The sequence below is a fragment of the Pangasianodon hypophthalmus genome, chromosome 3 (genome assembly GCF_027358585.1).
Source record: "Pangasianodon hypophthalmus isolate fPanHyp1 chromosome 3, fPanHyp1.pri, whole genome shotgun sequence".
NCBI lineage: Eukaryota > Metazoa > Chordata > Actinopteri > Siluriformes > Pangasiidae > Pangasianodon > Pangasianodon hypophthalmus.
In genome coordinates, this window is record NC_069712.1 from 11,730,996 (window position 1) to 11,745,630 (window position 14,635).

The 14,635-nt window shown below is 39.5% G+C and overlaps 1 protein-coding gene across 3 annotated transcripts in view; it reads right to left on the reverse strand.

The window, feature by feature from the left end:
• The window catches only part of LOC113544831 (adhesion G protein-coupled receptor A1), a 180,309-nt gene that overhangs the window by 21,049 nt on the left and 144,625 nt on the right, over positions 1–14,635 (reverse strand). For all 3 annotated transcript variants that reach the window (XM_034303151.2, XM_026943857.3, XM_026943850.3), the window contains 2 exons: positions 3,905–4,032; positions 502–625 (listed from right to left, as the gene is read on the reverse strand). In XM_034303151.2, coding sequence (XP_034159042.2) covers positions 502–625; positions 3,905–4,032 — 252 coding nt within the window. The remainder of the gene's footprint in view (positions 1–501; positions 626–3,904; positions 4,033–14,635) is intronic.

Below are 14,635 nucleotides of genomic sequence, written 5' to 3' on the forward strand. Positions count from 1 at the left end.
CAATAGTCTTTGAACAACCATGTCTCTTTGGGTCTGGAATGCAGGGCTATAGCTATCGGGTATATTATAGGTCACTATTTACTATTACAGGATGGGCTACTCTTCAGAAATGTGTACTATTAATACAGGTGAATACAGTCAATATATACTTTGCTCAGTACATGTCTGCATAGAGTAATGGTACCCTGGAGGTAAGATACATGCACACAAAACAATCTTTAAAAAGCTCCTGTGGGATGGGGATAAATAATGCAAACCAATAGCAAAGATCCATTAAGGAAGAGGTCATCAACCATGTAGCCATTGTTAGTAACACTGGCAACACACACAGCTGAAAAGACTTGTATACATGAGGAAGTCAGTGCACATCAGTATGCACAAAAATAACATTTCAGTAGGCAGTGTTGCTTTGAGGAAGAGTGAGAGAGAGAGAGAGAGAGAGAGAGAGAGAGCATGAAAGGGTTTAAAGAGTGTGTGATTATGAAAAGGCCGAGGACTCACCGCTTGGCAGAAAATTGGGTATTTGATGCGGTTGATGCCTCCGGCGAACACAGCGAACGTCAGAGCTGTGTGGAAACAGAAGTTCAGGAGCATGTGCCATCCTTTCCGGCTGATCCGAATTGTACTGTTACAGAAAAAACATATAACACAGTTGTGTGTGGGCTGCATTTTACACTTTAAAGCCTTAATCAAGAACTTCTCTAGCTGGAAAGCCCAATCAAATGGAGTGCTGTGTATGGGCTGGGGATCATCCCTTAAGACCCAGCTGCAGTCAGTTCAAAATCTTTCTGCTGTTTTTAGCACTGCAACAACAAAGCACATAAAGTATATATTTCCTATGCTCACTAAGTTTAGATCTAATCACGGGGAAGCTGTGTTGCTGTTTTTGACTGTTGAGATTAATGATTAATGGTAAACATCTATGTTAGTGGAACAGCATCATTGACTATTTCTCATGTATCAGACATATACACTCCCTGTCTACATTATTTAGACTGTTGTCTATTATTATGGAATTGTATATTATTATAGAAAGTTAAAAAAAAAATCCAGTGAGTGGTAGTTCTACAGGTAGAAAAGCATCACTGATGACAGAGGTCAGAGGAGAATGGCCAGACTACATCGAGCTGACAGGAAATCTACAATAACTCAAATAACCACTCTTTATAACCAATGTGAGCAGAAAAGCATCTCCTGTTCTTTTTCCAGTTTCAGGGAAAAGTTTCCTGTGCCTACTATAGCATAAGATTCCTATTCTTGGCTGACAGTAGTGGAACCCAATGTGGGTTTCTGCTGTTGGAGCCCATCTGCCTCAGGTTTTGGCATGTCTTGCGGTCTGAGATGCTTTTCTGCTCACCACGGTTGTATAAAGTGTGGTTATTTTAATTTACTGTAAACATCCTGGTCATTTTCCTCTGACCTTTCTCATCAACAAACAGTTTCTGCCCACAGAACTGCATGCTCACTGGATGTAATTCTTTTTCACACCATTCTGTTGTCTGAAGTGAACATTAACTGAAGCTCTTGACCTGCATCTGTTTTGTGCTGCTGCCATATGATTGGCTGATCGGATAATTGCATGAATGGGCAGGTGCAGATGTGTTCCTATTAAAGAGTTTGGTGAGTGTATATCAAAATAACAACATGATAAGACAGCTACAACACCAATTATTACAGGAAAAACATGTGGCATTGCTGAACAATATGTTAACTAATATGGTGATAAGTCACTCACTTATACTGTTAATATTGAAAAGGAATGCATTAAGGGTTTGGATACTCTCTGATACGCTTCTGGAGATGACAACAAATCTCCCAATATTGTGCCCTATACACACTACATAGTCTCTCTGTGTCTATAAATCTGCAATTCTTTGGCACGAGAGAGCAGTCGAGACTGCAACAGCTTCAGGGGGTCATTCAGCATTAACCTGGCATCCCCACTAGAACTCTATGTGTACTCGATGGTGGCAGTGTGTGAGTCTGTGTGGGTACAGTAATGAGAGGATAGCAGTCAGGACTGCAGGATTAAGCACATTCATTATCATCATCCAAACAGCAGCAGAGAACTGCTCTAACAAAAGAAAGAAGGTGACATCAGGGTGTAGAGTAATATTATCTAATCTGAGTTAAAGAAAGGCTGAGTGAGAAGCAAAAGTGTGTGGATCAGTATCTACACTTCAGAAGTCTGTGGGCGTTGATGAGTGTGTAGACACAGGGACACAGCTCCCATCTCAATGACTAAGGCAGTCTGTTAGACAGGCCTGACTCATAGCAAACGGCCCAGCACCAGTTTAAAGAAAACAACTGAAGTGAATGGATGAGGAAAAAGATGAAAGCTGAGGCAAGAGGTGTACTGCAATGGTGAGATCAACAAATCAAGACAGTTCACTTCAGTTTAAATGTGTTTTTCCAGCTGATAAAAAAGCCTTGCTGGACAGTTAGAAGTGTGAATAAACCTTACAATTCTGTTGGATGTGGAAACATACACACACACGAAAAATGTGACTATACACACGACTACATATACCAACAGCACAACCTTTGAGATTAATTAAATCAAAGTAACATGCTAACAGGTGCACAAAACAGTACATGTTCAATACGTTAATGTTCAATTTATTAACATTGAGACTCATGACACAAAGAAAGCTTGGGATCTCCTACTCAATGCACTTTGCGTGAGAAAGAAACTGAGGTTTATAAACCGTTGTGAAGTGGTGGAAATGGTCAACCACAGAGCTATCAAAACACTCGGGACTAAGGAAGAAATGCAGTAACAAAGATGATGTGTTATTAAATGAAGTTCTTATTAAATGTAGTACAAATAAATAGTGTAAGGGCATTAATTTGGCTGGGTACAGAGTAAGGTAGCTACTTGTATATATGTGTATATATGTGTTCATTAAACTGTATTAATTTTTTTGACTGGCTTCTGTAACATTTGAAAATTTGGCTAAGTCACAATAATCTTGTTTATTGTGTTGTGAATGCGATATTTAAAGATGTAGGTTCTCTGTATAGTTCTTTAACCCAGGGTTAAATGGTCTCATAATATTACACATGCTGTCACAAATAAAAAAAAAATCTATGAGTCTATGAAAAATCTATGAAAATCCAAGAAGTAGAACTCTGGGATGCCTCAGCCACCAACAAGTCTAGTCCTTCTGGTTACTAATTTGTATGCCTGAAATATCCTTACAATATACTTCAAACAGGAACGAAGCTATTAATGTAATCAGTTCATCTGGTGGTTGCAATGATAATTCCATATAAATCATACACACATTCAACTACTCATTGTTGAGGTATCGCACTAATGAGAATCTCGGCTGGATGGACGAACAGATGGACAGACCCACGTACAAGCCGAAAACATAATACCTAGTGGTTTTGTCTGACTCCCAAAACCACACACAAAACTGGCTGCCATTAATTGCCTAAGGTTTAGCAAATTGAACAGAATATGTTATCAGCCACACTTTCCATTTTCCACCCTTCTTCCCCACTTTTTCGGTGATCTTCCCATAAATGTGTATGTATTACGAATAGAAGCAGACAGTGCTACCGGATACATGGTGCTTAAACTGCACATTTAGGCTTGTACACTATTTTTGTATCATGAACAACATGGCCTAATTAAACCTAAACGCAGGTTCACAGCCTTGACGTACTTATCCACATGATCCACAAATCTGTTGTAAGTTCATCATGATTAAAAATCTTGAATATGTTCTGAAGTTATATATAAAATTCCATATGTTTAGCTGAAATTGGCTTAACTAATGTTGTCTGGAATTGAACTGGACTGACGCTGAGAGGAAAAGAGGACCATGTGCATCTCTATAGCGCCCCAATGACTTGGAAAATTAGACTCTAATGAGAGCGGCTTGAACTGACCTACCTGTGGTGCACTATGTAAGTGATGATGGAAGCAAAAAGGCAGAGCAGCATGACAGCAGTGCAGGCATACACGACCGGGTGCAGGAAGTCCCCCGGGTATGGAGGGAACGACAGCACCTTCTTCAGATCCTACAAGGAAGAAGAAAGAGACAGTCAGTACCAGTATTGAACTGTTTTGGCAGTGACATCATCAAGGACAGCTGGGAATCAGGCAGCAGGCAGAGAGAAGCTGAGTAACCATGACAGCAAAGCAAATCAGCGCCAATAAGAACAGAACGTATGAGCAATGGCACTCGCTCAATCCTGTTTATCTGATAACAGCAATAAAAACACCTGCAGCACCATGGAAAGGACACGTGACCGATTATTTATATGCATATTACCTGTTAAGGGACACAGAGAGATTACCACTGAGAGGTAATAGGGAGGTTTCAAGTCTTAACATGACTCCTTGACTGTTTCCTTGACTATAATAGCATATAGCTTGTCATTATCATAAAAGATTATTATTACATTATTTTTTTTCCTCATCTTTCAATAAAAAGCTTGGTTGGTACTGCCACAATACCAATGGAAGTGTGAATGAACAAATCATTATTCATATTTATTAACTTCTTTATCCTGGTCAGGGTAGCAGTGGATCTGGAGTCTGTCCCCTGAACACTTGAGGTAGGAACACATCCTGAATGGGACGAAAGTTCATCACAGAACACCATATACACACACATTCACACACTCATTCACACCTAGTGGCAATTTAGAATAGCCAATGCAAATAGCAGCATGTTTTTGGGAGGTGGAGGTAAACGGAAAACCCATAGGAAACCTACATGGACATGGGGAGAAGATGAAAAACTCCACACAAACAGTAACCTGTGCTCATAAGTTCACCTAAACTGGACAGCGGAGGATTGGAAAAAGACAAAGGATTTTCCATTCTTCAACTCCAGTTTGGGTGAGTCTGTGCCCATTGTAGTCTCAGATTCCTGTTCTTGGCTGACAGGAGTGGAACCCAGTGTGGTCTTCTGCTTTTGTGGCCCATCCACCTCAAGGTTAGATGTGTTGAGCATTCTGCTTTTGTAGCCCATCCACCTCAAGGTTAGATGTGTTGATGCTTTTCCACTCACCATGGTTGTAAAGAGTGCTTATTTGAGTTACCTGTCAGCCCAAACCAGTCTGGTCATTCTCCTCTGTTTTTGACAAGAGCTGAGAAATCAGCCTTCCTGACATTTGGTGAACTGTCTTCCAGACAGAGCAGATCTCAGAACAAAGGAGACTTTTAAAAATAGCCAGGCCACAGTCTGGCCAATCAAAGTGACATGCTGCAGAAGAACGCTCCCTGCAACGCTGCCACAAAATCTGTCTATATGATTTCCAAGCACGTCCATGGCCAGCAAAGTGCATACTTAGGACTGACACCTATCCAGGCAACTCAATCACAGCTCAGAAAAGCAAGAGTTTAATAAGATTTGACCAATTCAGTGTATAATAACCCAGAACACTGTGACCTTGTGCTATTGTAATCACATTTTCCACACAAACACCTGCAAGCTCAGTCAAGTGTTGCACACTTTTTACTCAGTGTGGAGCTGGTTAAGCTTCTCACTGTGTGTTCATTGCTAGAACAGTGCACATACAAACAGCTGTCCACTTCCAGCATGTATGTGCTGGACTATGTTTCTCAAGAGCACTACATCTTGAAGGGGGTCAGGACCCATACCATGGCAAAGAATAAGGCAGAAACATCAAGTAATGCCATCATCTTTTGGTTGACACAGAATGGTGGGACTTTGATCTTTTTTTTTTTATTATTTCCTCAATTTCAGATCCTGTAGCATACCATATTACCATGGTACCAATATTATGCATCAGCACAAGCCAATTTCCTTAAATACCTGCCCTCAAAAATTATGCAAGTTCTATTAGAGGAGGCTTCATTAGAGAAGAAAGGAATAAAACAAATATGGTGTGTTGTTATGGCAAAAAAAAAAAAAAAACTCATGATGGGGTTATGTGATACACAACCTGAAGTGTTTTATTCCTCTTATACAACAGCACTTTGCCAACAGCAGCTTGTCATGCCAAGAAATCAGAAAGCACAAACTCCCCTTACTTGCTTGCAAGGTAAACCTTACTGGTTGTTACAAAGCTCTGACACTGTAGACTCCTATCAATAAATGTTAAATAAATGTCGACATACAGAAAGCTCTACCACATCACTGATTATAGTTTTTTATTTGTTAAAAAAACATGTTTTTTTTAATCTGTGGTTTGTTACTTCAATTTACTACTAGGGGGCAGTTGTGGCCTAATGGTTAGAGGCTCGGACTTGCAACCCAAAGGTGAACCTGAAGGTTGTGGGTTCGGGTCTCAGGCCGGCAGGGATTGTAGGTGGGGGGAGTGAATGACCAGCGCTCTCTCCCACCCTTAATACCACGACTGAGGTGAGACCCTTGAGCAAGGCACCGAACCCCCAAACTGCTCCCCGGGCGCCGCAGCAAAAAAGGCTGCCCACTGCTCCGGGTGTGTGTGTGTGTGTGTGTGTTCACTACTGTGTGTGCACTTGGATGGGTTAAATGCAGAGCACAAATTCCTAGTATGGGTCACCATACTTGGCCACACTTCACTTCACACTCACTCACTCACTTACTAAGTACTACTAGGTATTATTAAGTGCATTCATGTAAACCTACAATTTGAATGACAGCAGCACTACAGAGCCTTCTGACCAATCTTAATCATGAATTCAACAGTGCTGTAGTCTAAGTTGTTTATAATGCATGGACACAAATTAGGCATTTACTTTCTACAAATACGCCGAGTTGTTTTTATTATTAGAAATTTGTGAAGGGCATTTTTCTAAAGCTAGTTTGAAGTTGACTGACTGTTCTATTCTCTCAAAATGAATCTTTATTTGGTGGTTCTTTATAAGGCAAATGCAGCCTACTGGGCCAATGCTGAACAAATCACAGTCTTCTTTTAAATGCTAATAAATCTATTATAGTAAGAAATGGTCTCCATTTACCATGTCAGACTCATAGACTAGTGTGAAATGCAGTATTGTGTTTAAGATGTTTCTTTTCTAATATGATTGGCAGCCCCTGCAGAATTGCAGTAATTTCTAGTAAACAGAATGTAGCAAAATACTGTTGTATGATTATTTATTACATGTCTAGATGGACCTTGAGCTTTTTGTGTCATATTTCGTGTGAGATGTGGTTAAACGTAGAGAGGTCTATGGAGGATTCCTGTAATCTGTGTCCTTCTAAGCCAAAGTGACTAGACTGGTTAATTTTAAAGTTACTTTATATGGTCAAATGTTTATGGACACCTGGTCATCACACCCTTTTGTAGTTCTTCCCCAAACAGTTGCCATGAGGCTGGAGGTACACAACTGTATAGATTGTCTTTGTATGCTATAGCATTACAATTTCCCTTCACTTGAACTAAGAGGCCCAAACCTGTTCCAGCATGACAATGCCCCTGTGCACAAAGCAAGGTCAATAAAGACATGGTTTGCCAAAGTTAGTGGGAAAGAACTCGAGTGGCCTTACCTCAACCCCACTGAACATCTTTGGGATGAACTGTAATGCCGACTGCACACCAGACCTCATCACCTGACATCAGCGCCTGACCTCACTAATGCTCTTGTGGCTGAATGCACAAATCTCCACAGCCATGCTCCAAAATCTACTGGAAAGCCTTCCCAGAAGGCTTATTATTACAGAGGTTATTATAACAGCGAAGGGAGGACTACATCTGGAATGGGATGTCAGGAAAAAGCGCGTATGGGTGCGATGGTCAGGTGTCCACATACTTTTGGCAATATAGTGTATTTTGTCCTGTGTTTGCAGGGTTTTATAATTTGTATCAGATTGTGATAAATTCATCTGTACATAACCAATGAGTGTGAAAATACCTCCATTTACCCCATGTAATTATTATTTAATTACAGCCATCTTTACGATTACAATAGAAATCCAGTCACATTGACCTCCTATTGGGCTTTTAGAAAAAAAAAGTAATCACAGGTCTATCAGCACAGGATATTCATTGTATAATCTGACATGGAGAAAACGTTACTGTCGAATCTGTTATAGAATTCAGCCGAGATATTATACGGATCATCTTGTACAGTGTGACAAGTAATAATCTTAAAAGATATCGCATAGTATAAAACAGGGATGAGATGAGTACAGCTCAGATCAGTGCAGATATTCCATTATCTGTAACTTTTTTTAAATCATCCTTTTTATATCTCTTTAGTGGATAACTGATCCAGTCAATTAGAAATCATACTAATTATTACTTGGTATCATAGTATAATCCCATGCTTCATTACCCTGTTCTCTGTTAACCTCCAGATCATTCCAGCTGAGCTCTCAATAAGTCATTAAAGCCTATCACTATATTAGCCTAGCCATGCGGCTAAAGCCTTTCGCCACTCTAGCCTATAACCAAGCAGCTAGAACCTCTCAGCTTTAGATTAGCTGTAACTCTAAATCCTTTAAACCTGGGCACACAAGCTTGGCGACAGCTACTAGACCCTGTCAGTACATTAACAATGCAATGCTGCAAAAGCATTAGCCTAGCTGCTTCGCTAATCCCTGCAATCCATGCTAATACAAGCAGGTCGCATGCTGAAATCAAGGCTGCTGCTGCTGTTGAGGTTCTACAGGCTCATTATTCACACTGTTTGATCTAACCCTTGCTAAGCCTCTGTAGCCTTAGCCGACTCTTAAAGCGCAGAACGCAAAACCTGAAGGGAGTTGACCAGAAAAAAATTGGAAGTGAGGGTTAGATATAAAGGAGTTCAGTGGAGAGAAAGAGAGAGAGAGAGAGAGAGAGAGAGAGAGAGGGAGGACAAGGGCAGAGAAAATAATGGAATAGTGTTGTAAATATTTATCCCCACAAACGAGGCAGGGGATTTCATCAGAGCTGTGACACGCACACAAAAAAGACACAGAGAAATGGATTTACACCACACACACACGCACACACACACACACACACACAGGTGGCACTAGCTGGCCAAGAGATGAAAATCTTTTGGCTGGTAGCCCAAGCACTCACAGGCTTTATCATCCTTATTGAGCAGTGACTTATCTGGAACTGAAGTTAGCAAATCAAACCTCAAATAATCAAAAAACATGACACAGCTGCACATATATCTCTTAGAAAAGCAGGCACCACACACACACAAATTTTTATTATAACCACATCTACACAAGCTCTGTTTGCCATAACTTTTTTTTTTTTTTTAAATATCTATTGAATATATAAAAGCCTACTTGTGTTGGTATGTGAGCCAGAAGTCAGAGATCACAATATCTGAATTTAGGCCAAATACAAACATAGAGCAGGCTGATCTTTTTCTACACACCCATGTGTTCACATCGATATAAATCAGTTTCACTTACATACCTTTTGTTACAGTAGACATTGTCACAAAGCATTTTTTTCAGAAATCCAAATGTAGATGCAGATTCTGATAGAGATCCAGCAGCATGACCTGTCATACAGTATTACACATCAGCACAAGCCAATTCATTTAAAACCTTCTCTGAAGCAGAAAAAAAGTATGCAGGACACCACACACACACACACACACACACACACACACACACACACCACAGCCCATAGGAATTAAATGTTATCTACCACTGCAGAGACACTCAAAATCTTACAAACAACATATAAAGACTAGCAAAAAAAACCCACAAATATCCAGAAATAATAACTGATGACACTTATAGCTAGCATGTTCTAAACATTGCTCGCAGGTTTACCAGTAGGCTCTATTACCTAAGGATGGCACATTTAAAATACATCCCATGCTAATACAATGATGAAAAGACGAAAAACATGTGGAATGACCTGGAAGAACAGCATCATAACACCAAAACCTCAGAAAGACCTGATAAGTAATTAAGGAGTAAAGGTACACAAAGATCTTTCATTATCTGAGAATTTCAGTTGAGGCTAGGGACTTTAATTCCACTGCAGAGAATAATGCCTCAGTTACAATAGTCACTAAATGTTAAACTGTGATGGTTTAAAACTGTATTAAATTTGACAGAAGCACAGCATATTGAATTGTATTTTGTGTAATATGTAAATATATTGTGTAATAAATACCTCCATAAATACCTCCATTAAACCCATAAATACCTCCATTAAACCCATGTAATTATTATTTATAACAATGCAATGCTGCAAAAGCATTAGCCTAGCTGCTTCTCTAGAAGAGCTGCTTCTCTTCTAGACTTTGTATAGAAACTCAGATTCACATCCTCAACAAAGGGCCAAAAAGGTCACCGAAGAGCAAAGGCACTAGATCTATTTTACATGGATATTCACTGGAAACTACCCTTCCTTATATACGCAGCTGCTACATAAATGTAAACAGTAGTGAAAATGTTATACCACAGTATTGGTGACAAGTGGTCTGCAAAGTAGAAGAAGTCTCGGTTATCAGCGCTTTGTGCCAGTCAGGGCTTTGTCTAGACCACAGGAAAGTCTCCAAGACACCGCTGTCTTGGGTGCATCCAAAGACCTCTCTGTATGTGGCTGCATTTATTCTTCTCTCTGACCAGTTTCCCTGTGCCTGTCACTCAGAAGCACCCGCATAGCACAATGCTGGCACCGCCATGCTTCACCATAGGGATGGCATTAGCCAGTTGATAAGCAGCAACTGGTTTTGCCAGACATAGCTTTTAATTTATTTTTTTTAGCTCATCAGACCAGAGAAATCTTTTTCCCCTCATGCTCTTAGAGTCCTTTAAGTCCCTGACATATGCCTTTTACTCAGGAGTGCTTCTGTCTAGTTTCTGCTGAGGAATTCTGAAGCTCTGTTGGAGTGGCTACTGAGTTCTTGGTCACATCCCTGACCAAGGAACTTCTAACCCAGTTACTGAGTTTGGCTGGATTCAGCTCAATTCTAGCTCTAGAAAAAATTCTAGTCATTCCAAACTTCTTCCATTTCATGAAGATGGAGCCCGCTATGCATTTGAACATTCAAAGCTTTAGGTTATATACCCTTACCCAGATCTATTTCTTGACACAATTTGACTGCAGAGGTCTATGGAGAGTTCCTTGGACTTGGCATGGCTTGATTTTTGGGCTGAATGGACTGTGAATTATATACACATGAAAGGCGTGTGCCTTTTATATCTTGTCCGATCAGTTGAATTTGCCACAGGGGGACTCCAGTCAAGTTCTAGAGACATCTCAAGATAATCAAAACAAACAGGATGCACCGCAGCTAAATTTGTTGTGCCTTAGCCAAGGATATGAACACGTAAAAATTGTAAGCATTGGCAAATCACTGTGGTATATAAGAATTAAACACATTTTGACAAATAACACTCATCAGTACTGCAGCTGTTAATATCTACAAAACCAATCTGTGGAAGACAAATGTCTTAGCAATGATATATATCATGCAATGAATGACACTCTATTTTCATGCAAGCAAACAGAAAAGCTGAAGACAAGTGGTCTGCCAAGTCACTGTCTGTAGGGGATGTTTTGGACAAGTCTTTTTGTATTTATTGTGGTTTTCAAGGTCACTCTAACAAGTGCTCGCTCTGCTCTTTCTGCCTTAGCAGCTCCTTGGGCCTGTAGTCAGGCTACATAATACAATAAGTCTCAGATATAAGAAAGAGGTTATGAAAAGAACAGTGTCTATATTACAGTAGTTATATTTTATTATACTGCATGTTACAGCATTATATTTGGAGAGATATTACTTCTATACATCATAATGTAGAGTATGATGATAGTCATCCGTATTATGAAACATTCTTATTACTCAATTGTACAGTTAGTTTCATAACAGACATTTTGAATAGACATAATAGACATCATAATAGACTTTTGCTGAAACTTTTGCCTTCTGTGGAACAGCTTCACTGAACCTATAAAGCAAATGTCCAGTTTTTACCACATTTATCACAGCACTGTTAGAAGTAAAGAAGAGTTAGTGCTTATGCCATAGTAAGTCATCATTATATTCTCAATTTCAATATGCAGGTCATATATCATTCACTCCTGCAATTACTTATTTACTCTGCAATTAAAAAGTGTGTTTGGACAAATCACACTCCAACAAATCAGCAGCAAAGATGAGTCGACCCTGACAGCATTGATCAGGGTCATGGGAACATGTTGATTCAGCCATAGAGAAGGAGAGGATATGTGTGTAGAAAGAACCACATTTCACATTATTGTGCCGAATTATTTCCACCTTCCTGCCCTCTACATTTCATCTCCATACACACGTCCTTCAAAAGCTATTATCCTTCAAAAGCTAAATGGACCGCATCAGGGTAGAAAGCAATGAAGGGGAGAAATGTTCGTTGGAAAATGCACTAATTTCAGTACTGATGTATTAAATGGCATCAGAAAGCTTTTTTTAATGGCATATTTAGTTCCCTGTGTCATCACAAAGAATGTGTAATAAATAAAATAATAAAGTGAAACATTTTAAGAATTCTTTATGAAGAATCTGCAAATGACTCCTCCCATAATCATTAATGCATTGTTTAGATCTGTCCATAAAACATTTAATACAAACTCTTGGTACATTCCTAAAAGGGTTACTTGGTTTGTCACTTTTGGGGAACCCTTACTGCTAAAACTGAAGGTTTTTATTTTAGAAAGAACCCATTTAACAAGGTGGAACCCTTAACCATCTAAAGAACCGTTGATGAACCAGTGGTGTACTCTCAGAAATTGTGCTTCTCACTAAAGTATGAGGATGCAGGGAAAAAGGAAGAAGGACACTCATCAAACTCACGGAAGTCAGATAGCACACCAATTACAGGTATAATATAACTGAAAACAACAAACCTTCTTGATTATAAAATTAGAAAGTAAGTAAAATGACAGTTATCATATCTGACAAACACTCTCTGCTTTGCTAAGCATACTTTCATGAAGGATTCTGAAAGGTAATTGAGGTTTCAACAGAAATATAGAATTCTAAATTCAAGACTACTGTAAGCCTTTTATTAACAATCTAGATAAGCAGATAAATGTGTGCTCAAAACAGACAGGGGTCAGAGGTCATGCAAACAAAGCAATGGAGGGCAATCAAAATCAAAATGAAGGGCAGAAGCAAAACAAAGCTGGAATAATGAACAGAGAATACAACACACAGAAATGCACACTGAAATGGCAAAGCCTTGCAAAAACAGGATGAGTTCAATAGGCAAGTGAGTGACGGTGCGCTAACATCTGGACTGTATTAGATGGTGGATTTGCAGCGGCTCCTGAATTGGTGGTAGATTCAGATATGTTGATTATAGATAACAGTGTGTAAATAATAGAGCCAACTTTTTTTTGTAAAACTGTCATGTTGCCTAAATGTACATTGTAAATAAGTATACAACACCTTTATAACTTAAGGTGTTAAGTAATACCATTATTAAGTAATAATTTGGTGGTAATACCAGTGCTAGTGGTACCTCACATTTAGGCTTACCATCACTGATTGTCCTATTATTCATCACAGACTAAATATTCTAGAAAAACAAAAATTGTGTAGACAGTGGTAGCCTTGTTAATTTCCAACACTATTCCTGCAAAAAGAGTCTCATCATTGTGGATATAAGTTAGACTTTGTCAAGGAATGGCAATTGCTTGCAGCTATTAAGACTTAAGGTCTCTTAATTGGATTAATTTTCATTTTATTTATTTAATATTGTTTTCAGGTCATTTTAAGATGAAAGCAGAGGAATTGGCAAAAAACTTATAATCATAAATAGAAATATTTGTCCACTTTATAAATATTGATAATAATGTTATAATCACAAGACATTTTTAATATTTAAAATACATATTCATATAACATTTTCAGTCAACTTTCAGCTCAACATGGTCTTGCTCAATGGCACATCAAGTGATAGGCAATGAACAGCACATAAGGGTTAAACACACCTGGTGTATCTGATCACCGTGCGTTTGTACATTCCTTCTATCTTTTATTGAAACCTATGCATTGAAAGGTGTATGTGTGTGCGTGCTTGTCAGACATTGGGTTTAGATCACTGATCTGTCTCCTTCTGTCTTTTTTTCTGTCTGTCACCCTCCAGGCGAGGCAATGCAATCTCCTCTTCCCTCTTTAATTATGGAGTGCATGACACGATCTCAGCCGGTCCCATCTAGCACGCTGACAGCTCTACTAGCTGCGCCATTTACCTCTAAGTGGCCTCTTCTTGCTGTTCTACAGCTATTTCCATGGCTAACTCTTATTACGCAGATATGGGTGGGTCCGCTGTCGGCATGCTAATCTCAGCACCCAGATTAAATTTCACGTTTGATAGTCCAGCACATCGCTCATTCAGCCAGCGGGGATTACTGGCTGAAAGGAGCAGGATTTCAGCGAAAACATCACACAGCCTTAACTCTGCAGAGATTAAAATGTGGAAGGTGAGTCATAGGTGAATTTACATGCTGTCACTGGAAGTCTAGGTCACAAAAATACACAGGGAGCATTTACTATTTAACATGAGGGCTGTGGCACTGACCTATTTGGTGCCCTAGGGGACAGGGGGATGAGAGGAGCAGTCGATTGCCTGTCGTTAGGACTACTTGCACTCTTGCACTGTGTTTTATCAGAACATGGACTGTTAGGGAGTTGGGGCAGGACAGGGCTTGGGCAACAAGTGGATGGTTAATGGGGCAGGACGGTACACAAAAAAATTCAGGAGCACTCTTATAGAACACA